This window comes from Lactuca serriola, chromosome 3 (genome assembly GCF_051521515.1).
Source record: "Lactuca serriola cultivar US96UC23 chromosome 3, Lser_US96UC23_V15, whole genome shotgun sequence".
Classification (NCBI taxonomy): domain Eukaryota; kingdom Viridiplantae; phylum Streptophyta; class Magnoliopsida; order Asterales; family Asteraceae; genus Lactuca; species Lactuca serriola.
Genome location: NC_136410.1, coordinates 10,821,273 through 10,848,511, shown reverse-complemented (window position 1 = coordinate 10,848,511; position 27,239 = coordinate 10,821,273). Strand labels below are relative to the sequence as shown.

At 38.7% G+C, this 27,239-nt stretch overlaps 2 protein-coding genes across 4 annotated transcripts; one reads left to right on the top strand and one right to left on the bottom strand.

The window, feature by feature from the left end:
- The first annotated feature begins 14,997 nt into the window (after positions 1-14,997).
- LOC145091470 (mitogen-activated protein kinase kinase kinase YODA-like) lies at positions 14,998-21,507 on the top strand. Of its 3 annotated transcripts, none has more exons than XM_079029205.1 (13): positions 15,017-15,151; positions 17,020-17,270; positions 17,353-18,038; positions 18,146-18,907; positions 18,981-19,068; positions 19,158-19,220; positions 19,317-19,477; positions 19,559-19,634; positions 19,765-19,824; positions 19,907-20,017; positions 20,113-20,334; positions 20,425-20,495; positions 20,581-21,507. In XM_079029205.1, exons 3-13 carry the CDS (start codon positions 17,572-17,574, stop codon positions 21,059-21,061), a joined length of 2,562 nt encoding a protein of 853 aa, XP_078885331.1. In that variant the 5' UTR covers positions 15,017-15,151; positions 17,020-17,270; positions 17,353-17,571; the 3' UTR covers positions 21,062-21,507. The 3 variants fall into 3 exon arrangements, with proteins under 3 accessions (XP_078885330.1, XP_078885331.1, XP_078885329.1); XM_079029203.1 differs by having other exon boundaries at positions 15,020-15,151; positions 17,012-17,270; XM_079029204.1 differs by lacking the exon at positions 17,020-17,270 and having other exon boundaries at positions 14,998-15,151.
- Positions 21,428-23,959, bottom strand: LOC145091471 (short-chain dehydrogenase TIC 32, chloroplastic-like). Its single transcript, XM_079029206.1, has 8 exons — positions 23,781-23,959; positions 23,177-23,408; positions 23,002-23,081; positions 22,552-22,702; positions 22,391-22,469; positions 21,988-22,072; positions 21,854-21,900; positions 21,428-21,777 (listed from the first exon to the last, which is right to left on the bottom strand). The coding sequence occupies exons 1-8, from the start codon at positions 23,884-23,886 to the stop codon at positions 21,616-21,618; spliced, it is 942 nt and encodes a 313-aa protein (XP_078885332.1). The 5' UTR covers positions 23,887-23,959; the 3' UTR covers positions 21,428-21,615.
- Between the last annotated feature and the right edge of the window lie 3,280 nt (positions 23,960-27,239).

The following is a 27,239-nucleotide window of genomic DNA, read 5'->3' as shown; positions in this document are numbered from 1 at the left end:
TGTCGATTGGTGAATCGTACATTTGTCTCATGTCTAAGATGTGATTGACTTAGCAAAAGCAGTGGTAGTGGTGTGTGCACTACCACTAGAGATTGCATGTGCTCTTTTATCACCTGGCGACTTGATCGCGAATGTTTCAGGCTGACCATCAGTCTAGGCCTTCCGTCTAGCAATGATCTAATGTTAGCTCTTCTTATTTGGTTAAGTATTTTATCGGGTTTTCATCTATGTTTTTAGGGGCAACCTTGATGGTGTTTTAGTAAGATTGTAACTCGATCTTGGGGTGTGTCTCAATTTTATCTTTTGGTATGTATGTGATTTTAATCTTTATATTTTTAATGAAAGGGGATGAGGGAGGAGAGAGCAATGTTTTAAAACACGGGTCGACCCGGCCGGTTCAACCGGTTAGACCGTGACCCGGGATAAAAGACGGGTCAAATTAGAGCGGTGTTAGTTTAAGTATAGTGTTGCGTCTATTGGGCTCGTTAGCTAGTCCAATGTTTATCTCCGGTATGGGCCTATCCATCCGTGAGTTTTGTAGGGTTTAGTATAAATAGATGCTTGCATGCATCCTAGAACAATAGGATTAGAAACGATTAGAGAAGTATTGTTCAACATATTCATCGTTCTTATTTTGTAACCCTAGAATCTTCTACAGTGGAAGTTCTTAGTCGAGCTCTGTTGAGGATCGAGTAATCTAATCATTCGACACATTCTGATTCATACTTGTGTTTCGTTTTTACTATCTTTACGTTCATTACTTACCTGTTACAAAGATCTAATCGATCAAAGAGTTATTTTATATCTCATCAATTGGTATCAGAGCAGGAGGCTGTGTAATCGATACACATCTTTTCTGTTAAAGAGTTTACGATTAGGGTTATTCTGCATTAACTGATATTTATTGAGCCGTCATTCCACAATTGACGTAACTCAGCATTTATTTGTTTTGCCCTAATATTACATATTACAAGTCTAATCTTTCAAACAGGTTAAACGATCAAGCATGGACGAGTCACAATCTAATCCCATCAACATCTCAAACAGCATTGGATCAACGACGAAGATTCCTATTCTTTACACCCAAGATTACGAAGTCTGAGCACATCATTTTGAAGATTATGTCATCGGATCTGAAGACAATGGATACCTTATTTAGGAAGCAATCGTATCTGGACCATTTGCTCACTCAGGAACATCAAAAATCATTAGAACTCAGAAAGAGTATAATGATCTGTTAAAGGACGTAAAGGATGTTGCTCAAGACGAAAAGGAAAAATTTCAGTGCAACATTAAAGCATTGAGACTGATTCGATTCGCTCTTTAATCAGATACATTCAGGCTGGTGAGTTCATGCAGCACCGCTAAAGAAATCTGGGATAGGCTGGGAGAGCTATATTCCACAGATGAAGATTTGGAGCATTCTATTCAGACCTTGCTTTTGTCTGAGTTTGGTGAATTTAAACAGAATTCTGATGAAACTGTTACTCAGACGTTTGATCGCTTCAATCATCTTCTTAGCAAGATGATCAAACACGATATAGAAAGGAAGCTGATTGAACAAAAAGTAACCTTTTTGAATGGCCTTAGATCCGAGTGGAGAGCAGTCGTGTCCACTGTTAAAGCTCATGAGCAATTTAAATCTTATTCATTGGCAAAGCTGGTGGGGATTCTGAAATCCCAAGAAAAGATTGTCTTGCAAGAGAAAAATGTGGTCTCAAGTTTGGGGTCCTTGGCACTCCTGTCTAAAAGCAAAAGTGTGGTAGAAGATGAAGATCTCAACTTAGAAGACTATGATCATACTTCTGAAGACTATGCAATGATGGTGTCGAATCCAAAGAGGTTCATTAAGAAAAGGTTCCCTACCAATAAGAACCGAAATTGGCAGGGAAGCTACAGTTCTGAAAAGGTTAAGGAGGAATCGAAGACAGAAGAACCAAAGAAAGAGGCGAAAGTTGAAGGAGATTCTGGTGTGAACTGCTACTACTGTGGAGGAAAGAACCACTATGCCAAAGACTGTGTCCTAAAGAAAATGACAGAGAAGGATGAGGAAAAAGATGAAGAGGCTGTGTTGATGAAAAAGCTGGAAGAGATCAAGAGAAAGAAAACTGCTACTAACCCTTCGATGAATGCTTTAATTGTGCAGGGTTCGGCAGCGGATGATGAGTTCAGTGGCGTGCAGGTCTGGTCAACCGACTCAGAGGATGATGAAGTTAGGAAGCCATCTCATGGAAAGGCTTATGTTACAAGACGTGATGAAAGCAGTGAGAAGTGTTTGATGGTGACAGATGTATCTCAAATGAGGGGATACAATACAGATGGTGGAAATGAGGACACCAAGGAGCGAGAGGACTTATGCTTCACAGCAAAACCTCTCAGTGTGCAGATCAATGAGCTTGATGAATTGATCAAGAAGGTACAATCCATTTTTGTTTCATTCAAAGTCCCACAAAATGCATATGAAAAAGAAATAAAAAGCTTAAATTCTAGAATCTCTAATCTAGATAGCAGTTTAACTCAAACACGGGTCACCAATTCTAACCTAACTGACCAAATAAGCAGGGTGTCATCCAAGAGTGAGGAACGGAGGATGTGGATAGAGCTGAAGGAGTCGGAGCTGATTAAATCTAAGGACGAAAACATTTATTTACAAAGAGACAATTTAAAACTTTTGAAACAGAGAAACGTTGTTTGTTTAATTGCTAAACATCTTTATGCTAACATCACTCAACTTCATCTGAACTGTGAAATAGGGCAGAAAATTCATCGCATGATTTTGCCCTTCCTTGAGTTTAAGGAGGATGAAATCGATGCTGAAGCATATAATTGCGAAAGTGTAGTTTCGTCTAATGATGTGAATCTGACTTATATGTATGGTCTGGACAAAATCGAATCTTTTATAAAGTCCAAGGACCATAAGGACATGCTGAAAAAACCTTTTGGATGAAAACGATAAACTGAAACTAAGGACCGAAACAATACAAAAATTTGACTCATTGAATGCCAGCTTGAGCTCAGAAAATAAAATTGATGTTGAAAACGCGTCTGAGCTTAATGAGGATGATGATATGAGCGTAATTTCTGTAGAGGATGAAGTTGACTGTTCTGAGTTTGTCAAGAGCGAACCCGAAAACCAAAAAAATCTTATTTCTGAAAATTCTATGGAGTTTGCTCGTTTGTCCCAAAATAAGTCCCCGATTCTTGAAGAAAAGGCCGTTGTGTACCAAAAGGTGGGAACAACACCAAATCAGGTGTATAAGGTCACAGGAGTAACCGAACATCAGACAGCCGAACTCACTGCCATAGTGAATGAAGATAATGCATATGGCTGTGATGAGTTTTTCTGGTCTGCTCCTATAGATAATGCTGACGAAACCGTTGGTCTATCAGAGCGAACGTCCTGGAAAACCAAAGACAGATATGTGCCAGAGCCACTAAACAAGCCTGACAACTTCGATGTGCCAAGTACTAGTGGTACAAAAGAAGTTCCTGTAGAAGAAGTCACTCCTACAAGCGAAACATCATCTGTTAAAAGTGAACCAGCTGACAGGAAGCAAAAGCAAAAAGCCAACATCCACCGACAACCAAAGCAAGTGAATGATCAAAAGCAGCAAAGGAATCTGAGATACAAAAAGAATCTCTCAGAGCGAAAACAGTTTTGGCGATCTCAAAATGTCCATTTCACTTATCATGACAAAAATTCAAAGTCAGAGAAAAGTACTGTCAGGCCGCAAGAAAGGAATAACAACCGAAGGGAAAGGTTCGGTTCAGAGAACATCAGCTACCGAAAGCATAGGTTCGGTTCCGAGAACAAAAGCTATCGAGGTTCAAGGTTCGGTCCCACTAATGACCAAAACCTAAAGGGTCACTTAGAACCTCAAGTCAAGAAAACATCTCAGTCTAAATTCTCTCATTCTAATTCTTCTCAACCCCATTCTAAATCCAATTCTGTTCAAACTCAAAATCCAAAATCTTCAACAGATTTGAAAGGAAAATCGAAGGTTTCCTCTGTCAAGAATGATAAAAAGCATTCCAAGGCCCAAACGCCTGAACCTGAATCCAAACTGACTGTAACAAATCCTAACAAAATTAAAGTTTTCACTATTAAGAAGAAAGATGAAACAACTTTAATAAAAAGAACATATCTTGTTGACATTTCTCTTACTATTCCTATTCCTGTGAAAGGCTCATGTGGACCCAAGAAACTTTGGGTTCCTAAATCTGCTTGATTTTTGCAGGTTATCAGTGACGAGCAGTTCGACGAAGAATGGTATATTGACAGTGGCTGCTCACGTCACATGAAAGGAAGGAAGGAAGAGCTGAGGGAATTTCGATCTCTTCCAAACGGCGAGAATGTCAAGTTCGGGAACAACTCATATGGAACAATAAAAGGTTATGGGATGATAACAAATGGAGACTTCACGATTAGAAAGGTTGCATACGTTGAAGGACTACAGCATAACCTCATCAGTGTATCTCAGCTTGTTGGAGGTACCGGTCTTAAAGTTTCATTTGACGATGAGGGTTCGGAAATAATTGAGAAGAAAACAAAAAGAGTGATTCTCAAATCAGAGCGCAAAGGCGAAATGTTTCCTCTCAATCTCAAACCTATCAAAGGAAATCCAGCTATCTGTCTGTTATCCAAAGCACATTCTGACGAAAGTTGGTTGTGGCATCGAAGGCTCTCCCATCTCAATTTCAAGGATATCAACAAACTTGTCACAGGAGGTCATGTTCGGGGTCTTCCATTGCTCAAGTTTGATCGAGAACATTTGTGTGCTGCGTGTGAAATGGGGAAGCAGAGTCGTCAAAGTCACCCATCCATTATAAACACTAAAGTCGTTGAACCACTTGAGTTAATTCACATTGACTTGTGTGGTCCATCATCTATCAAAAGCATTGGCGGTAGCAAGTATATTCTTGTTATTGTCGATGACTTTTCACGTTTTACATGGGTGTTCTTTCTGAAGCACAAATCTGAGGCAACTCTCAAGCTTAAGATGTTTATTAAGCAGGTTGAAGTGCAACTGAGAAAAGTCGTTCATAACATCAGAAGCGACAATGGGCTGGAATTCAAAAATAAAGAATTTGAAGACTTTTTGGCAGAAAAAGGAACCAGTCACAACTTCTCAGCCCCCTACACCCCTCAACAAAATGGGATTGTCGAAAGACGAAACCGATCTTTGTGTGAGGCGGCCCGAACCATGCTAAGTTTCGCTTCTCTACCTTTATATTTATGGGCTGATGCTATTGCTGCAGCATGTTTTACGCAGAACATGTCCTATCTCAATAAGCGTTTCGCTCTTACTCCATATGAGATCATCAACAATAGGAAGCCAAACATTAAATTCTTCCATGTATTCGGCTCACGATGCTTTATCTTCAACTCTAAAGAACATCGTAACAAGTTCGACATTAAAGCCGATGAAGGAATTTTTCTGGGATACTCTCTTACTTCAAAAGCATACATGGTTTTAAACAAGTGTTCGAGGAAGATTGAAGAAACGTATTATGTGACTTTCGATGACAGCTACGTCAAGAAGCTGAAGGCCACTGAAGAAACCGTTGGAGAAATTTTCTCTCAAACAGGCCAAGTCACGGCCTCGATTGCAAATTTATTTGAGCAATTTGTGGAGTTATTCGATGAACCAGAGAAGGCTACTCTCTCAGAAGCCAATGCAGCATACAACAAAGTTGACCATCTGAAGCAAATCGTCGAAGACGCTGCCAAACGAATGGATGAAGGAGTATCAGTTCCATCTTCTTCAAAACAGCCGAGTTCACAAGTTGAGGGGGAGAACTCTTCTCCAGCTGCACCCGAAAGCTCTACTGCACCCGAAGGTACTGTAGCTCCTGAAAGCTCAAATACACCCGAAAGTCTTGTAGCACCGGAAAGTCAAGATACACCTGAAAGCTCATCAGTCGAGGGGGAGAATGCCGATATGTTTTATGACGATGATAGTCAATCTGAATTAGAAGAAATGGTGAATGCTGAATTGGATCCATCCTATGATCCAAATTACCCTCCTCTTGTCAAGTGGACCAGAGATCATCCCGTTTCACAAGTAGTGGGTAATGTCTCCGAAAAGGTCCTGACCCGATCTCAACTGAAGGCAAAGCAAGCATCTCTGTTCTCAAAAGTAGAGTTCTGCACATTTAACTCTTTCGTCTCAAAAGTTGAACCAAAAACAGTAAACACTGCTCTTGATCACTCTGATTGGGTTCAAGCTATGCAAGACGAACTTAATGAGTTCGAAAGAAATAAGGTTTGGCGCCTCATTCCAACTCCTAAAGATGCCTCGGTTGTTGGTCTCAAATGGGTCTTCAGAAATAAAATGGACAAGGAAGGCAATGTGATAAGAAACAAAGCTCGTCTAGTGGTGAAAGGATACTGCCAGGAGGAAGGAATCGATTATGATGAAACTTTTGCCCCTGTAGCTAGGCTGGAATCTGTTAGAATATTTCTTGCCTATGCTGCACACAAGAACTTTGAGGTCTACCAAATGGACGTAAAGTGTGCATTTCTAAATGGAGAACTTGAAGAAACGGTGTACGTGGAGCAACCTCCGGGATTCGTCAATGAAAAGTACCCCAATCACTGCTATATTCTGGACAAAGCGGTTTATGGGCTGAAACAAGCACCTAGGGCCTGGTATGAAACGATAACCAAGTTTTTAAAGATGTCCAAATTCAAACAAGGTTCGGTTGACCCAACCTTCTTTCGTAAGAAGGAAGGTAACCACCTTATGATTGTTCAAATCTATGTCGATGATATCATCTTTGGCTCAACGAATCCTAGCTTAACAGCTGAATTTAGAAAGCTGATGGAGACTAAATTTGAAATGCTCAACGGGTTCGATTAACTTTTTCCTTGGTTTAAATATTAGACAGGGACCCGAAGGCATCTTTATTAACCAGGAAGCCTACACCAAGACTCTCCTTGCTAAATTCGGCATGATGGGAGACTCAAAGGTTAAAGTTCCAATGGCGTTCGGCACCAAGCTCACTCCATCCTTGGATAAGCCAGCAGTCGATATTACGCTATATCGCCAGATGATCGGTTCTTTAATGTACCTTACTGCTAGCAGGCCTGATATAATGTTTTCTGTTTGTTACTGTGCTAGATTTCAGGCGAATCCTCGTGAACCTCATATGCTTGCAGTGAAGAACATACTCCGGTATCTAAAACGAACTACCTCTCTCGGCCTATGGTATCCATCAAACTCAGGTTTCTTCGTTCAAGCCTACTCAGATGCAGACCTTGGAGGTTGTGGACTAGACAGGAAAAGCACCACTGGAGGCTGCCAATTCCTTGACGGGAAGTTGGTTAGCTGGCAATCAAAGAAAAAGACTTGTGTATCTCTGTCTACAGCTGAAGCAGAATACATCGCAGCTGCCTCCTGTACATCTCAAGTGATTTGGATCCAAAGCCAGCTCCGGGACTATGGACTCAATATGAAAAAGATCCCACTATATTGCGACTCCGAGAGTGCAATTAGGATCTGTCATAACCCAATGCAACACTCCAAGACTAAGCACATAGCACTGAGGTATCACTTTATTAAGGATCATGTGGAAGATGGGAACGTCGAAATTCATTTTGTGCGAACCACTGATCAACTGGCTGACATCTTCACCAAAGCTCTTCCTGAAGCTTCTTTCAACAAAATTCTACAAGGGCTAGGAATGATGGAATCGGAGTCAGTACCAAAAATTACCTCTCAAGATTAAAAGTAAGATGCGAAATAGACCGAACGTTCGGGTTCGGATCTTGTTCTGGTGTACCGAAATGAACCGAACGCTCGGGTTCAGTTGTATCATCTGATCTTCGCTTATCCCTCAAAGGTAGTTTCTTTGGTTGTAAATCTTTTGTATTATTTTTCCAAATTCATTTATCTTATTGTCAAAGTTCTTTTCTTTTTCAAACTTATTTTTTTTGGCAACCGAAATAGACCGAACGTTCGGGTTCGGTTCGAAAATTTTTCTCACCCGAAATAGACCGAACGCTCGGGTTCGGTTCCAAAATTTTTCTCAACCAAAATAAACCGAACGCTCGAGTTCGGTTCCAACATTTTTTTTTGTATTCATTTTTTTATGTCTTATTTTCCTTTTTATCAAAAATTCCAAAAATATTTTTTTATTATTTTTTTTAAATTCAAAAACTCCAAAAATATATTTTTTATTATTTTTCTCTTTCTTTATTTTATTTTAATTTTGGCTCTTATCTTTTTGTATGTCTCTTTGTGGGTAAATCATTTCACTAGCTAAGTGTCCCTAGAAGCATGCTGTTGTATGTGTCCAAAGCCTCACCTGATTCTGAATAAAAGCCTTACTGACTTGGTACAAACAAACCTTGTCTTCCCAATTAGGCTCTCATATTTATTCTAATCATGAGCTACCTAACTCTCTTCTCACATGAGATAAGAGTTTTCTGCTTAGTCCTTATTCTTCACAGCAGAGGTACTTTGGTCTCTTTACACCATCTACATTACTTTTTCTCCATCTCATTCGCTTCACAAACATAACCCTTGAGACTCTCAGACATTACCACTGAGGTTTATGGTTGCACAATTTCTGTGTTCATGATCTTAGCTTCGTGTCACTACGTGCTAAGTGAAACCCACAATTCAATACCTACTATGCATTGACGGTGAACAATTAACTTGCTCTAGCTTTCACTAATGAATTGACGGACTTATCCATGGGGGTACAACATGAAATCTCTATTTTTCTTTTGAGTGATTCCTATGAAATTGTTAAATCCAATAACATTTCTTCCCTTGGGATCCAATTTCAATTTTTTGAGATTGCGCATACATTAGTTTTCCTTGCTACTTAAATTATCTCCAACCTACTTGTTCAACAGACTACATTGGTCTCACAAGTACTTCGTTCGATTTCTATCTTATATCAAGATCAGGAATTATGAATCGAAGCGAAAGCCACCCTCATAAACCTAATTAAAAGAAGCCTTTCAACACTTCTTAATAAGTGTCTGATCGTTATTCAACGGGAAACCACACAAACACTTTAAGGTCTCTCTTGACTTTGAAGGAAGATATTCGTGCCCGGGATCAATTGTTTCGTGTCTTTATTGACATCACCTAATCCCTCAAAAGTGTTGCTTTATTTCTTTTTCTTTTACACACTCAGCACGAAAATCTTTTTGATTTTGCAAAATTCTGGTTTCATTAATTTCAAGACATTTTAATTGGATTGGTTGTTATAAAAAGGTTGTGGTTGATATTGATCCACATGGGCGATTTTATTTTAAAGATGCCGTTAAACTCTAAAGGGATAAGATGACAAAATGATGACTCGGGCGGGAGTCCAATCGATTTGATTTCAAACGGCGCAAGAAAGCAAAGCGTGTGAATTGGAACCATTTCATCTCTAAACGACGCCTGATGGGAAGGCGTGTAATTAGGGATTGACACTCTCTCTCTCCTGCGTAATCATCGGCAACCCCAACTGTCATGCGTCAATCGCCTCCGAAAAACTCTTCGTTTTTCAATCGAAGATTTGGGAAAGATTCTTCTCTCTCCTTTACCCACAGTATAAAAGGCAATGTAAACCACCGTTTACCTCTTTACTGCACCTATATTTCCAGAGAGCAAGAAAATCCTCCAACCTCTATTGTTCATCATCTCTCCCATCTTCATCACAACAATGGCGGATTCTTCATCAGTTCACGCAACTTCTCACATCTTGCCTATTCGTCCCCAGCAGAGTTTGATCATTGATCTTACTCCTCAGGCATACGACGCTTTCATGTTTCCCATCATCGAATGCCTGAAATACTCGCCAATCGCTCCTGCTCTTACCAGGGCTGAAGTTGTTCCCATGGAGTTCCTGTCACAGATTTTTGCCACAGCTCACTACGACAAGGTCGTCGACAGGATTTTCTTTGATGTCTTCAAGCACAAGGCGTCGATTTCCAAGCAGAGGTTTTGTACGCTGTTAGGGTTTGAACCTGATTCGTCGAAGGTTAATACTGAAACCATTCCGATGGGTCATCTGTTCAACATGTTCTACAACATGGGGTACACTGAGGTGCTCACAACGGTCACGAAATTCAAGAAATCGTGCCTGCCCCCTCAGTGGAATGGGATGTTTACTGTGCTTTTCAAGGGCTTGTCTGAAAGAAGTGCTGGATCAGATGGGGCAAGTCGTATGTTCCTATCAATCATGTACGGGATCTACAATGGTATCAACATGGACTACGGGTCGGTCCTATGGCAACAACTCATTCAGAGTCTTTCTTCCACTTCTTGACATTCAGAGATTTCATATGCCCGGTTCTGGACTCTTGTCACTAAATGGGTGATGGACAAGTACCACGTCCCCATTGTCGCTGGTGCTCCAATGTCTTCGATTGGTACTTTCCATACCACGGAGATCATTGTTTCTGACGCATCAAAATTTCCCTTCAACGGTTCTATCCCTGAAACAATGTATGGTGATGTTCCTGCTGAAAGTCGGATTATTAAAACATACAAGGAGTTCCGACGGTCTGGTCCGAGAGACCTCACTCCAGAGATGCTCAAATCGATTCATGATGCTGACAAGCCTGCCCCCAGAGGAAAGAAGGCTGATAAGGGCAAACAGGTTGCAAAGGGAGCAAAAGGCCCATCTCCCAAGAAGAGGAAACCCACCAAAGCCGCCCAATCCCCTCCTATGAAGAAGCGAAAAACCCAACCAAGGCGAAAGCTAATCATCGCTTCGTCCTCAAGCGAATCTGAGGAAGAGGGTTATGATTCTGATGGATCTCAACGTGGTAACACTCCACCACGTTCGCCTTCACCAGAGATTCATATTTCTACTTCTCCTATTTCCTCTCCACCAGTTACAATTCCTTTTTCCATTCCCCCATAACCTCCACCACTCAAATACCATCCACCTCCATCCCAGTCCCACCACCTATATTTACCGAAGCAACCACCACCACCACTGCAGACGTAAGAACCAACGTATCTGATATGGGGGTTCATACTGACGCACCCACATCTACCTCAGCACCCGAACCCACACCAACAACCGAACACACCACCCAACCCGAACCTACTACTACTACCGAGCCTCAAGCTTCACCACCACCATCTTCTCCTGCTCATGCATCAGAGGATGACGAACCACTCCTTGGCGGGGAGGACATGACCTTTGATTCGGTCTATTACAGTCCGTTTCAAGTTCAAAGTGACGATGATGACGATGCTCCTGTCACTAAGAGGCATCTCAAGGAGCTACATGACAAAATCGATTCTCTCATCGCCTCATCTTCTACATCTCAATCCTCCATCTCTGAAGCTGCCATTCAGAAAATTGTTGATGCTTTTTCCAAAGCTCATCAAGTTTCTCTTGATTCCGCCACTGCAGCCATTGACGCCTCAACCAAAGCTTGTGAGGCAGCGACCGAAAAAGTCGATAAACTATTCACTGATGCTTCTTCCTTGTTGAAATCTTTACAGGAAAACGCTGAAGCCACCACGACAAAGCTGGAACCCATTGTCAACCAGCTGGCTAACTCAGTCGCATCAGAGCTGAAGTCGTTCGCTTCACTTCGTCAAACAATTTCTGACGACAACTCAGCTTTCAGAACAACCATTGAGGAGCATCTCTCCAAGCTTCAAGAAGACTTAGCTGCTGAGAACTCTCTCATGGATGCTCTCGCAAGGAAAACTACCGCTCTGAAGGTCAAGAGTACTCAACTCTCCAACTCTCAACAGGAGATTGACTCTCTTCGATCTGAAAGAGAGGTGGTTAAATTGTGTGTTTCGGATGTCCACTCAGCTATCTCAAACATCCTTGAAGCACATGACCCGATCCTCAATTATTCTGTGAGGCGTGACCTTGCAGAGAAGCTTGCTCCCGCCCTCTCTCTACTGAGCAAAATTGAAGGGCTCCTTGATTTCGTGTCCATTCCGAAACAAGGGGGGAGAAAAAGAACAAATGTCTCAAGCACCTCCTACTTCAGCAACTCACACAACCGAACCTCCTCCAGTAGGCCAAGCCTCAGGTTCCGGTGTGAAAGACAAAGGCAAGAAGATTGTTGAGGAGAGTGACGATGAAGATGACAAGGAGACAATTGCCGACCTTCTGAAACGACAAGGTCGAGATAAAGAGGCTGACATCAGTGCTCGTGTGGCTAGAGAGGCTGAAGAAGCCGAAAGAAGACAAAAAGAAGCCCACGACCTTCTCGAGAGCAGGAAAACTCTTTTTCCTCCTTGGACTCTTGAGAAGCTGATTAAAGAAGCCATCGAAACACCAAATATCTTGTGGCTAGAACCTGTGATCTCTTTAGATTGTTCTAACACTGTCGACTCTCAGTTCGATATGCCACTGACCCGAAAGGCGTTTGTTTTTCATGTCTTTGACAACATTGTTGAGTTCCCCTATCCTTATCCGCAGGTTGATCGGGACTTAGTCGAATTTATCTGAGGGCAGCTCAACCACAATACCAAACTTGGAGCGCTCAGAAAATTGTCAATGTTCGGGTCCTAAAGCCGTTCAGGGAAGGCAACTTCACCAACGTTCGGTTCAAGGTACTAAGGGGATCTGCCAAGACCGAACATGCCATCTCACTTGTAGATCTGTCCAACCTTAATCCCCATGACTGGATTATCTTGCACAACATCCTTCTTACAAACGAAGCTAAATATGGTCCGATCATCGACCACTTTAAGAGGATGCTTGTATGCTATGTCATGGAAGTTGCTCTGATGGATCAGGAGATAGCGAGCGTATTCAAGAAGAAGCCCACCATATCTCCTGTTGGCTCTGCCAGTGATCTCAACATGATGCAGATGGGGAAGATTGACCCAAAGAGAAACTCCGTCATGTTTACCAGAAACGAAGGACAGAAATGTCTTTTTGCCTTGGCAGACAAACATCTCTACACCACTGCCTATTTGGAACACGTTTTAGGGATCATTCATCGATGCAAGCAGAACACAGCGGATGATATCAAGTACTTTGATGATATGATTCAATGGTACATTCGCTTTAGACAGACAATCCTTGCACTTATCACATGTCTGTTCGATACAATAAAGAAGGCTCCCGCTGCTGGTCCAAGCAAGAAGAAATGATAGTCTCGCTCCAAATTGACGCAAAGGGGGAGATTGTTAGGTTCAGTATAGTGTTGCGTCTATTGGGCTCGTTAGCTAGTCCAATGTTTATCTCCGGTATGGGCCTGTCCATCCGTGAGTTTTGTAGGGTTTAGTATAAATAGATGCTTGCATGCATCCTAGAACAATAGGATTAGAAACGATTAGAGAAGTATTGTTCAGCATATTCATCGTTCTTATTTTGTAACCCTAGAATCCTCTACAGTGGAAGTTCTTAGTCGAGCTCTGCTGAGGATCGAGTAATCTAATCATTCGACACATTCTGATTCATACTTGTGTTTCGTTTTTACTATCTTTACGTTCATTACTTACCTGTTACAAAGATCTAATCGATCAAAGAGTTATTTTATAACTCATCAAGCGGGTTTTTGTAAAAATACCGACCGGATCGAACAGGCCGGGTTTACACTAAACCGCGGTTGAACCGGGTATGTCGAACCGCTACAAAACCGGATTGGCCTGTTTATTAGGGTATGCCAAATTAAGTGAGATCGGCTTTTTCCAGGCATAACAAACTCGTCTCCTCTGGAAAGAATAGCGAACTGAAGAAAGAAAGAAGCAGCGACCGAAGGAGTGACTAGAGCAGCGACCCAACAATTTTCGTTCTTCTCCAGGTGAGTTTTCGTTCTTCTCCAAGCGATTTCGTTCCCCCTCTATTACTAATCCACTTACTCCAATCATCCAATTTTGAGTCTATCTAGTTAATGATTTGCGATTTCCGAAGTATATCTTTGTTTGGAATTACAAGTTTGTGATCGATTAGGTTTCTGTTGCTTCTCTTCCTGAGCATAACTAATGTTAGTAAGCTTGACTTTTGAGTGTATAGATCTTATAACTATGTTAAATATAGACCATGTTAAAAGACAAAAAGCTAACAGAATATATGCTAATTTAGAATCTTTAAACCCAACATGTATTGTTGACTTTATCTTTTGGCACAACCAATCTTGATATTTGCTGAGATATGAATATTTGTGAATGATTAGTGAAAGTTATGAGTGTAACTTGTTGCATATAACTGAAATTAGAGTATAAAAGTAACAAGAATTCTCATTTTCCCAGATGCATTTGATGGAGCGTGATTGAATATTATATGATATGGGTTTTATTTGTTTGGATTGGACCTGGGTTTATCTGTTCCAAGGTGACCTGTTAGCAGACATTTGGACTGAGGAAACAAGAAGACGGGTTCTGTAATTCATCCTCATTGTTCTGTAATTCATAAAAAGATGCTTCAAACTTTACAAAATAGCACAAACAAATTCACTATCTTTTCCTATTCTTCTTTAGTTCTACTTTTAATTATGTTGCATGTGTTTTGACTTTGTTTCTCCATTTTTTTTTACCAATAGTATGATTTGGTAGTATAAAATGAAGAAATAAACAAATCAATGAAAATACATTATTTAAATCAAATCTTAAATGTCAATCCAACTAAAACCAGCCTCTACTAGGTGCACCAAGGTCCCATTTTTATGGGCTCGAAAACACCAACAAAACTTTCTAAACTTTCTGAGCATCTTGTTCCGTATTAGAGTTCATTTATTGTTAATTGATCATTGTTTTAAGGTTTTAATTATGTAGATTATGTAATTAGGATACAATTGACATATTTTATTGATTATAATATTACTTTTCATAAACCGGGTTGACCCGACGGTTGAACTGGTTGACCCGTGAACCGGTCATCACACCGGGTCAACTAAAACCTGGGTTTTAAAACATTGGGAGAGATTAAGGTGTGTAATTTAGAAAAGCATAATGGAGTTGCTTGTGGTTTATATGAAGAAAATATAATAACCCCTGATAGACCAACCTACTGTTTATGTTTAGTCGTTAGTGTTTACTCTCAGAGAAAAAAAAATGAGGGTTAAATAATAAAATTACACAAAATCTGTCTCAAATTAATTTCTCTATCCTCTCTGTTGTGCTGCTTCTTTTCTTCAGCGTCTCTTCGGTAACTGACACACTTCTCTGCAAGAAAGCTGTAAATTTCCCGCCGGCTTCCGGCACTTTCCTCTCCGGTAAGTCTTCTTTTTAACGCCGTAACCGCTACGTTATAGAGGTCGATTTTGGGCTATTTATGTTTTGATGAATTTGAGATACATATATAGATGAAGCGTAAAACCCCACCATTTGTTTTGTTTAATCGATTGTTAGTTTAGGGTTCTTCTCAAATTTAGGTTGTTTCCATTAGTCTACTGCTTCCCGTTAAGTTCGATATTTTCAGGTGATTTTCTACAAAATTGGTTCATTTTCCATACACCCTTTAGGTATTCGTTTATGGGTATACGTTGAATTTTGTTACTTGGAGATTTTTCATGGGTTTTGTGGATTGTGATATTTATATCCGGGTGTATACAAGAATTAATGGTTTTGATGATAATGCTTATTCTTTTATTCACGAGATTCGTGTACGTGTGTAGATGGTGGATTTTTGAGAATCAGATCTATCCGAATGTTGAGTTGGATTATTGGTTGCGTATATAGTATAGGTAAAGCGGGATTCTTGAAGCCTCTTTTGGTCTTCAACAATTTATGGTAGCAACAAGCAAATGTGTTAGATATATGAAATCTTGTTAAATCCAGCTGTGATCATGTTTTCCTTTTTGCTTCATTTCATGATCAATTGCCATTTATTTAATTTAGGTGTGTGGTTACCTGGATTAATGATTAGCCATAAAAACATTGATTTATGAGTTTAGGGTTAGTAGTAAGCAGCAATCCAATGGAAGTTGAAGATGTTAGTCTTAGGTCAGAAGGGGCTTATTTAAATTAAGAACTTAAGATATGTAAAAGGTTTGAAGTTGTTGGCAAATGTGCTTCTGATAAACTACTGTTTTATTGATGCTGGGGAGGGGAGGAGGTGGTGGGATGCTAAGGGCTTGTAAACTTGTTGTTTTATGCTTTAGTCAAGATTTAGATTATACAAAGTCATACTAATGCAAGACTTAAAACGTTCATATTATTGTACCTGTAATTGAGATACATGTTTATAAATCATTAGTATCAAATTATTAGAATATGGTATGTGGTCTTGTAATTCATTCTAGTTCTCTATTCCTTCTCTACAAGTGAAATAGTTTTCCTTTTAATCATTTTTGAAGTAAACATATCCTATTTGACAATTGAAAGTCAAAATCGACCTCCATTCCTAAGCCAAAAGGAGTATTGATATTTTAATTATTAATTTTGCACTATCTACATTTACTGAGTCTTAGTGTAAGGAGTTAAGAATAGGAAATGTTAATGAGATCATCTCATTGAGATGTCCATACCCCATAGAAGGAACATCATAAAATGCAACATGTTGGTGTATGAATTAGTAATTACCATAGTGCAACAAACGGTCAATTATAGATTGCCTTCTAAACAACATTGGTGATTGGTCATAACACATCGTCTACACTTCCAAATTTATAGATGAATTCACTCCTTTTTCTTAAAAAGAATTATAATTTATAGGAGATTTAATAGAGATTCGGGTTTTATAAATGGTCATTTGGGTTTGGGGACTCTCTCAAGGAAATCCACATTTGGCGTTTTTTTATGGAAGAATTTATTTTCTTGTGTATCCTAGCGAATGATAGTTTTATTTTGTCGAATTTTATCAAATAACACGGATATCTTGAAACCACAAAGAAAATTCTTCTTTTCTCCAAATGTTTAATTTTTTTTTTCTTTTGTCAATTTTGTAACTCAAATTGAGTGACTAGATACAATGTAGAATTGATGAATTTCATTTTGGCATTTTTGTTTCAAACTAGATACAATGTAGAATTGATGTGTTTCATTTTGTCAATTTTTTTTCTCAAACTAAAATGATTTGGATGTTTTATTCCTTGCCTCCATTTCCTATGATGTTAACACTTGGCAAAATTTAGGAAAATAGGAAAAGGAAGAAATATGTATGCCTACGTGCATCTTGCAAGGTTAACTGGTGGCATGCAACCCTTGAGGTTTTAGAAGATAAGCAGACACGGGGCAATGTACTTCACACGTGTAAATTGCAATTCTAAAAATGGACATTTTTGTTATAACAAAACAGTATCCAACAACATGCTTCTTATCTCAAACTAGTTAGAGAAGCAATGCAAGAAGAGAAAGTTTGAGTAGCGCACGTTTCTAGCTTGACTTTTAGGGGTAGGTGGTTGATTAAATTCGTATGTGTAGATGTAGATTGTTGTTCATCTTCTCGAATTTAATATACAATTCTTAAATGCAGTTTACGGAGCACCTGTCTTTCGATTTATTGCTATTTATTTCATGATTACGGAAGCAGAGGCACAAGTTTTCCTATTTAGTCATGTTGATGTTTGGCAAAAATGTCAAAGGGAATTGTTACCAATTCTCATTTCTGATCTAGAGATTGCAGAATCAATTGTGATCTTCAAATCAAGCACAATTGATACTACAGTCTTCACTACTACTCAATTCAACAATCATGTCTCCATGGTGGAACAAATCCTCATCTGAAGAAGTAAAGAAGAAGTCAAACAGTGGGGGTATTTTCGGAACGATTCAGAGAAAGCTGAAAAGCCCATCTGAATCAAAACACAAATCAAAGGGATCTAATTCCCGTGTTGGTTCTCCATCAACACTAGTGTCTCGATCCCAAAGCTTTGCAGAAAGACCTCTTCCCCACCCACTCCCACTTCCTGATGTTCATCCTACTGCTGATTCAGGAAAAAGGGCATCAAGAAAATCTGGAATTGGGAAACGCTCCTCATTGACACCTCATAAACCTAGTCGTTCCCAAAATGCCCCTGGTCATGTGGATGTTGAAGGTGATGTGGCAACTGATTCGGTTTTTACCGATAGTTCAAGTGACAGTGATGATCCCTCTGATTCACGGCTTCTAAGCCCTCAGGTATCCGACTATGAAAGAACTTACACAAACAGTCCTTCCAGGTGAGTTTTCTTAATTGTTAATTAAATTAATTACTTACTTACATACTTTCCCTTTTATGTTTTTTTTTTATATCTTAAAGATCTAACATTTACCCTTCTCTTTGAAGTGCGGTTTACAAGATCCAAAATCATCACATTGCAACACAAAAGAGAAGGGAGAAATTGAAGCCGGTGAACACAACCACGTGTCCGAACAACCAGACGGTGCCCACGTCACCAAAGCGGCGACCTTTAAGTCGCCACATGGCGAAATTACAGATCCCTCAATCTGGTGCTTTCTTTAGTGCTCCAGACAGTTCCATGTCCAGCCCATCTAGAAGTCCAATGAGGGTATTTGGGCCTGACCCGACTCTGACCTCTGGTTTATGGGCCGGAAGGCCCTATGCCGATGCGGGTTTTCTTGGGTCGGGTCAGTGCTCTAGTCCCGGGTCGGGTCACAACTCGGGTCATAACTCGGTTGGTGGAGACATGTCTGCGACTCAGTTACTCTGGCAACATAGTCGATGCAGCCCTGAATGCTCACCTATACCTAGTCCTAGGATGACTAGCCCTGGTCCTAGCTCAAGAATACAAAGTGGGTCTGTCACCCCATCACATCCAAGAGCATGTGGGTTGAACATGGTGGACCCATTTGCCAACTGGCCTGATGATGCGGTTACTGGAAGACAACAAAGTCACAGATTACCCCTTCCACCTTTAACAATCTCCAACATTGGTCCTTATTCACCCTCGTATTCAACCGCAACTACCCCAACAGTTCCAAGAAGTCCAGGTAGAGCAGATCTTTTGGTTGGCCATGGTTCACGTTGGAAGAAAGGAAGGTTGCTTGGTAGAGGCACCTTTGGACATGTTTATCTTGGTTTCAACAGGTTTGTATATTTAATTCATTACTTTTACAAAAATAAAAACTAGTTCTGACTTCTCTGATTCTCTCAACTGTAGTGAGAGTGGGGAAATGTGTGCAATGAAGGAGGTGATTTTATTTGCGGATGATGCAAAGTCAAAGGAAAGCGCCCAACAGCTGGGGCAAGTAAGTCTTTTTAGTGGATCCCATAATCTCTTGTTGAAAGACATTCGTTATCTCCCTACAATCTAACATTTGTTGTTGATATTTGACAGGAAATCGCACTGTTAAGTCGCTTGAGACATCCAAACATCGTACAATACTATGGATCTGAGACAGTAAGAGAACCATTTACTTCCCTTCTTTTTTCTTAATGATATTACTATGTTCTTAAGGTTTTTAAAGATTCTTGGTTTGTGTAAAAAACTTACTAGGTGGATGACAAACTTTATATTTACTTGGAGTATGTTTCGGGTGGTTCCATTCATAAGCTTCTCCAGGATTATGGTCAGTTGGGTGAATTAGCTATCCGAAGTTACACTCATCAAATTTTGTCAGGACTCGAGTATTTGCACGCTAAGAATACAGTCCACAGGTGAGTTTACTTTTGGTCAAACAGTTTCTTTATTATTATTATTATAATCTTCTAAAAGACTTTTGTATTGTCTTTTCTTAGGGATATTAAAGGAGCAAATATACTGGTAGACCCTAACGGACGTGTAAAATTGGCCGATTTTGGGATGGCAAAACATGTAAGACACCTATATATATATATATATATATATATATATATATATATATATATATATATATATTTCAAAAAGTGTTAAGAGTAGCCACCTGTCTTTTGGTCTCTTAAGTCTTGACTTGATTGTTTCACAGATTTCAGGGCCTTCATGCCCGTTATCCTTCAAGGGAAGCCCATACTGGATGGCACCCGAGGTTAGCATACCTTCCAAGCCTAGTTATTTTTTTAAATGATTAAAATATTATGTAGTTATTAATATGAATTCAACTGTTTCAGGTTATCAACAATAATTCAAACGGTTGCAATCTTGCTGTGGATATATGGAGTCTTGGGTGCACAGTGCTAGAAATGGCTACAACTAAACCTCCTTGGAGTCAGTATGAAGGGGTTAGTAGTTAGTAGTAGGCTACATGAAAATATTATGCATTTTTATCTTGTTTGGTTCACATCACATGACCTTACAATTTACATTCTTGTCAAAGGTGGCTGCTTTGTTTAAGGTTGGAAACAGCAAAGAGCTTCCATCAATCCCTGAGCATCTTTCCGATGAAGGCAAAGATTTTATCTTGCAATGCTTACAGAGGAACCCATCACACCGCCCTACTGCTGCACAGCTTCTAGAACACCCTTTTGTTATAAATATTGCTTCATCTGAAAGATTGATACTGGATCCAGGCCCAATTACAAACGCAGTCAGATTTCTGGTATTATTATGTTTTTGTTCCATTTTTTGTAACTGTTTAAGTTTTACCCATTTTGACCAAAAATAATAATTCCTTCTTTCATGGTTGTAGGGCATTGGATATGGTTGTGAAGGAGTTTCTGTTGTTCACTCTCGAGGACCAAAATCTAGTCCTGGATTCAGGTCTATTTAGTTCCAGTTCCATTTTTTTTCTTAATACATGTGATGTTTTTTCATGGTTCTGATGCGCATTCATGCTGATTTGCAGTAACATATCATGCCCGGTTTCTCATTTGGGCAGCCCACTGTTGCATCAAAGATCTGTTCAAAATATGAATGGAAGAGTATCCCCATCTCCAATATCAAGCCCGCGAAACATCTCTGGTTCATCCACCCCTCTAAATGGAGCCATTCCTTTCTACCACCACCAGCCAAGTGTGTTGTACACTCCTGAGTTCACAGGTTTGGGGATGAGTTCACGGTCTCCCACTAGATGTTTTGGACCTCCTCCATCGTATTATCATGACCCGAGGCCCGATATGTTTCGAGCAATGCCTCAAGGGTCTCCCTTCTTTCAGGAGATAGTTCCTTCTGACAACGATTTTCTAGGGAACCAAAAAGAAAGATACAGCGGGCAGTCGGTGCTTGTCAACCGTGTTTCCGAGCAGCTTCTCAGAGATCATGTCAAACAGAATCCAGTCATTGACCTCAACCCTCCTTCACCGGTGGTTAGTCGAAGAAGGAGTTGACCACCAGCGACTAAAAGAACATATTATGAATAATAATATCTATATATATAATATATCTATATCTATATTTATCTTTCTTTTTTTTTTATTTTTTTTTATTTTTTTTTTTTTTTTATGCTCATAATCCCTTTTGGAAGCTGAAATGGAAGGAGGGATGCAGATGGATAGGTTCTGAAACTCCAGCATTTAACAGTGGTTCGTGGTGGATATGTAAAGAAGTGTACACCTCATACTATGAGAAAGAGAAGGGATTCATGGGCTTGTTTTCAGGGGTTTTACTTTTACTGCCGTACAGGAAGAAGAGGGGTAGGTGATAGAGTCTTAGATTTTGTTGAAAAGTTTGTGCATCCGTGGTTTAAACTAGAGTTAGGATATGAAAAATAGTTACTTAACCATCTTATGTGCACATCAAAAGCTTTATCAATGAGAATGTTCTTTTTTTTTTTTTTTTTGGTCTTATCAGCTTAATGATCTTTGGTTGTCTACTGTCTGTTTTATACAATAAAGCAATAAATTTTGTTGAAAATATACACATGAAGTGAACAAGTATATGATTATGGAGCCACCATGCCGAGGCTAAAATCCCAGAGTTTCTTGGCGAATTCTGAATCTTTGGCAAGAGAACTCGGCTTTGCTTTGTTACTGTCTACAAAATACTCGCCACTAACCCCTTTGACTTGCGGGTGCAATGCCACATAGCATGTAGTTGCTGCCCCCTGAAAATGATAAGGGTCAAAACTGAGTCATTCTTTCTTTAAGGTAATTCAGAGATGAAAATTTAATGAATCTAACCTGTGGGATAGTTTTCAGGAAGTATTTCCCGACCCAATCAACGACACCTGGCTCATAAACATTATAAGATCAAAAAACCAAAAAAATCAAGTTGAGATTTTTAATAATAATAATAAAAAAGCTCTGCGTTTTACCCTCAAGAAAGCTGTGATGACGTAGAAGACTGGTTGCAATGCCACCAGGATGCAGCGAGTTTGCAGTCAACTCCACCTTTTCTTCCTGATTTTTAACAATTATGCAAAAATCATAAACATTAAGCTTTGCCAAGGAGAAAAACCATGCCCCTAGTGTTTGGCATGTATTGGACTAGGACTAAAATTGACATGAAATGAAGGGGACAAATATTGACTTTTTTTGTCCCACTCAAAGAGGTCGCATAGGGACTCACTCTGGATCTCTTGTCTGATCAAAACTCAAAAGACATGGATATCCTTCAGGTCCAAGAAAATAGTTTGTCGAGTCCTAACATGCAACTAAAACAGAGCTAATGATATGAGGCTGAGATCTGAGAAAGATTACAAATAAAAATAAAATTACCTTAAATTGCCTTGATAGCTCGTTAGCATGCAGTATGTTGGCCAGCTTTGACTGTCCATAGGCGTATATGGGGCTGTAACTGAACCATGCATAGAACAACATTCATTAATGAACTCAAAGCAGAAAACAATAATGATCTGGAATGAGCTTTGCTTGTGTACCTTGACTCATCGCTTATTTTGTCAAAGTAAATTCCTTTGTATGCAAATCGATGACCCTCGGATGACACGTTAACTATTCTTCCTTCTTTTTCATGTTCACGTGAAGTTTTCTTCATGGTATCGAGTAAAAGATTCGTCAAAAGAAAATGACCTGTAAAAAGACAGATACCTTAATCAAGTGTTTGGTTCGTGGATTCCCCGGTGTGTTTGGGTGTCAAATGAAGGTAATACTTCAATTCCGTAGGAATCCTTAGATTTCGTCAATGGGATTCACCATTCCTTCCAAGCTTGGAAGGAATTCAATTCTGTTACTTAACTTATTTAACTAAAAGACCAAAATACCCCATTATACATAAAAGAATATTTTGTTAGTTTATTTCTTTTCTTGTCATTTGTCAACAACGTGAAAGATTACAATTCCTTCAGCCAAACATTGTGATAATCACATACCTAAATGATTGGTTGCAAATTGTAGTTCAATCTTGTCTTTTGAAAGCGTGAATGGAGGAGCCATAACCCCTGCATTGTTGCTTTTGATAACACAAACCGAAAATCTTGTAATTTTGATAAAGAAAATATCTAAAAATTAAAAGGTAAACGACACCAAAACAGAAGTGTCTCTTACATGAGAATGTTTAAAGGAAGGCCCAATGAACAATACTCGGCTGCAAATTCCCTTACAGAGGCAAGAGAGCTGAGGTCTAACTCTATCACATCAACTCTAGCATCAGGTGTCTCCATAAGTATTGTCTCTTTAACTGTTCTACCGGCTTCTGTATTTCTTACCCCCATCACCACATGTACACCGTGCATGGCAAGGACCCGTGCTGTCTCTGTGCCAATACCACTTGAAGCTCCTGAATGCACACATCAACATCCATCAACACATGAACATGAAGTGAAAGTGAAACGGGCCCAATTTCATATCCAACAACAAAAACACCATCATCAATACCAAAAATCAGAGCATATTGGTCAAACACCCGAAATTACTTATATATTGATATCAAGATCAAGATTTAGTGATACAAGTACAACAAGTTAAACCCATCTTTCAGTACCCTCAAATCACAAGTTCTTGAAGTTCTGTTTTGTTAACTGTTATTCAGATATGTGCAGTGGATCGAACCCTTAAAAACCCAGAAAAGATCTCAGAAGGAGAAACAATTCAAGAAAAAAGGATCAAGAATCCTAATGAGAAGCAGAGGGTTGAAGATGCGCGCTTTTACCAGTAACAATGGCGGTGAGACCAGTTCCATCGATTCCTTTGGTAACATCTTCAGCTGTTGAAAAAGCTCCAAACCCTGATTCCCCTTTTCTTCCAAAAATCCACATTCTCTAAGCTTTCTGCTCCAGATGATTAATTTTAATTATCAGCTTAAGGTTGTTTGGATTAGATTTTTAGCTGCTTAAGCTATTAACGGTGGGAATAAACAATAAGCGAATGGGCTTATTAAAATTAGCTGCTTATGAAAATGGATTTTATCCAAACACTTAAATTAGCTTATTATGGAAATAAGCAATAAATACCTCTTTTTTTCCTATCCAAACACCCCTTAAGTTTAGCATTATGTAATGGGTCAACCATTTGAATCCAAAAGTAATAAGATTAGACCTATATATAATTGAGATTTATTTACGAAAGAATAGAACAGGTAAGAGAATAAAGTTAAAGTGAAAATTATAAATTTAACCATTTTCTTTAATTACTTCGTAAAAAAAAAAATAAACTCAAATTACAAAATTAACCATCAAAGTTACAGATGGATTAGAGTGATTTGTGATTTTATTATTTGATCCGCAAATATACAAGTGTTTAAAGCTTGGACGTGCATTGACAGTTATACGTTTGCAGACGGATATTAGATGAAATCTCAAATAAACTTAGTTCACCTATGATTTCTTTTGATATTTCATATGTGATTTTGCACAATTTTATATATATATATATATATATATATATATATATATATATATATATATATATATATATGATTATATGATTACGATTTTACATTAAATCGTTAATGGCTACTGATTTTTGCCTTCAGAAAAAGTTCTTCCAACAAAAACTTTGCAAAATGAAAGCTCAAAAAAAAAAAAAGATTAGGTATATATACCTTTAAAAAGTCAAAATCGCAGATCAATTAATAAAATCACAGATGGAATCTGCGAACGTACAACTGTCAATGTACACCTACGTTTTAAACACTTGTATATTTGCAGATCAAATGCCGAAATCGTAGATGGCTCAAATCCATCTGCGATTTGATTGGCTAATCTTGTAATTTGTTTTTTTTTTTTTGTTATTTTTGCAAAGTAATTAAGGAAAATGACTGCATTTGTAATTTTTTCTAAAGTTAATTACAAAAGATCACATATTTCATAAACCTTGCGATTTCATGCAAATAGCTTTTTGCTAATGTTATAAAAATCCTGAAGTTTTCAAGAAATGTTTGATTTTACTTTTTTGTGTCTTTTTTTTTGGTTTATTAAAGTTGGATATTTTATCTAATTTTTGCACATATACCCTTTTAACAAGTTTCACAGTCATTCATAGTCAATAATATTATTATTTGGATTATTATTAACTATTATTATTATTATTATTATTATATTTTAATGAATGTATACATATATTTTTAAATATATAAATGTATTTTTAAAGCTAAAAAGTATGTTTTTAGAGGTATAAATATCTTTTAAAGGTATTTATACTTTAAAAAAATATTTATACATTTTAGTGCGTATTTATATATTTGAAAGCATATGTATATTTATACAAGCGTTTATACATTTAAAAACGTATTAATACATTAAAAAAATTGTATTTATTTGCATTTTAATAGGTATAAATATGCATTTATTTGATATTAAAAGTATCATGTATATATAAATATGAAAGTAAATATTATTATGGTTTGTATTGTATAAACCATATATTTATACATGTTTTAGACAAATTTTATCATATATACCTCTATAAATACATATAAATATGTTTTTCTATAAATATATATTTTTTTTATAAATGTAACGCCCTGTTTCGAATCATTACCCATTTGGGCGTGGGTAATGAAATGTAGATGGTTCGGGCATTCAAATTTTGTTTTGGTGCCAAGGGGTATTTTGGTAAATTGGTAACGGACTTTTATGGAATTGAATTTTATGTTTGAGAACCTTTATGTCAAGTATGAGCTGATAAAAGTGTTGTTCTTCTCAATATCTTTTCATGGATATAAGGATGGTCGGAATCAGAGTGGTATCGAAGAAGTTATGACCTTCAGAATGAAATTAGGGTTTGGGGAAAACCTTAGTACGCGGGGCGTACCAAGGTAGTACGCGAGGCATACTAATGTGAAGGCTAGTACGTGAGGCGTAGTGAGGATTACGCTTAGCGTACTGCGAAAGTGGGAGCGGGGTACGAGACCTCGTGTGTTGGGCGTACGAGGAGTACGCTAGGCGTACGAGGGTTAGTATGAAAACCTAATTTCTAGTGTGGTACCCTATAAAAGCTTTATGTTGGCCCCTTTCCTTCATTTCTAAGCCAACCTCCATACCCTAAAGACCCTAAAGACCCTAAATCGACCTTGAAGCCTCTTGGTGGTGTTCTTGAGCTATTGGAAGGCTTTGGTTCACATTTTGCCCTTGGGAAGGAAAGAAGAGAACCTTGAAGTTGGTTGGCTTGGTGGTGAGGCCTTGGATCCAGAACCATCATCTTGTGGGGAAGCTTTTAGAGGTATCAAGTTTCCATCTTGAATTGTGTATGATTATATTTCCTCATGGCTAGTTTATTGTGATTTTGGTCTTCTTTTTGGGTTTATGGATGAGTTAGTTTGCTTATGGGTTTGTCCTTTTAGATCTAATTTTGTTTTGGTATCCTTGAGCATAAAGTTGAAAGCTTTATGTGTATTTTGGTATCATACATGCAATAAGTCAACCATTAAGTCCCTTTTAAGCTTAATAGCTTCTTTTAGCCATGTATGAACGTAAAGTTGGCAATTGTACGTGGTAATCCAGCTCATGGAGGTCAGATCTGTGTTGTGGAGCTTTGTCTCAATGGATTAAATGGGAAAATCAAGTTTGGGATGAATAAGGTGAGTACGCTGGGCATACAAGCAGGCACGCATAGCGTAAAAGCCTCCAAGCAAGTACGTTGTGCATACATGTTTGTACGCCCCGCGTACTCGGTCTATTGGACTTTGAGTGTTGGGCTTCGGTTTGGGCTACCTTTTTGGACTTGGTTGTTTAGGGCTTTGTTGGACCAGATGGAAGTATGTGTTTTGGGATTAGGAAAAGTTAATGGGCTTTAGGGTAAGGCCCATGTGAGGGTTTGGGCCCAATTTGGAAAATTGGGCCATAAGTGGGATTTGGATGTTTATTGGTTGGTGGTGTTGTGTTTTGAGCAATCTAACACTCCTAAGGTGTTCATGCAACCCTAAAACCTTGGATCTATGTTTTACTATGAATACATGCAACTTTGTTTTTCCAAGGTTCATAACCAATCTAGCATGGCATGGGGAACATTAAACATAATGGCTAGAAGAATTACATACCTTTCAATTTGTGAGTTAATTCCTTGGAGTATGAGAGCCTAGCACCAATAATGTGGATGCCTCAAATGGAAATCACAAATCACCACAAACTTGGAAAAACCTTAAGAGAGTGTATGCTTGCTTATGGAAATC

Bases quoted from the DNA above. Each gene is read 5' to 3' on its own strand.
- LOC145091471 (XM_079029206.1), bottom strand. From the start codon at position 23,886: ATGTGGATTTTTGGAAGAAAAGGGGAATCAGGGTTTGGAGCTTTTTCA. The intron at 22,703-23,001 runs GTATGTGATTAT...GTCTTTTTACAG, and splicing joins ATTTGCAACCAATCATTTAG to GTCATTTTCTTTTGACGAAT. The intron at 21,778-21,853 runs GTTAGATTCATT...TATCATTTTCAG, and splicing joins TCCTGAAAACTATCCCACAG to GGGGCAGCAACTACATGCTA.
- LOC145091470 (XM_079029204.1), top strand. From the start codon at position 17,572: ATGTCTCCATGGTGGAACAAATCCTCATCTGAAGAAGTAAAGAAGAAG. The intron at 19,635-19,764 runs GTAAGACACCTA...ATTGTTTCACAG, and splicing joins ATTTTGGGATGGCAAAACAT to ATTTCAGGGCCTTCATGCCC. The intron at 19,825-19,906 runs GTTAGCATACCT...CAACTGTTTCAG, and splicing joins CATACTGGATGGCACCCGAG to GTTATCAACAATAATTCAAA.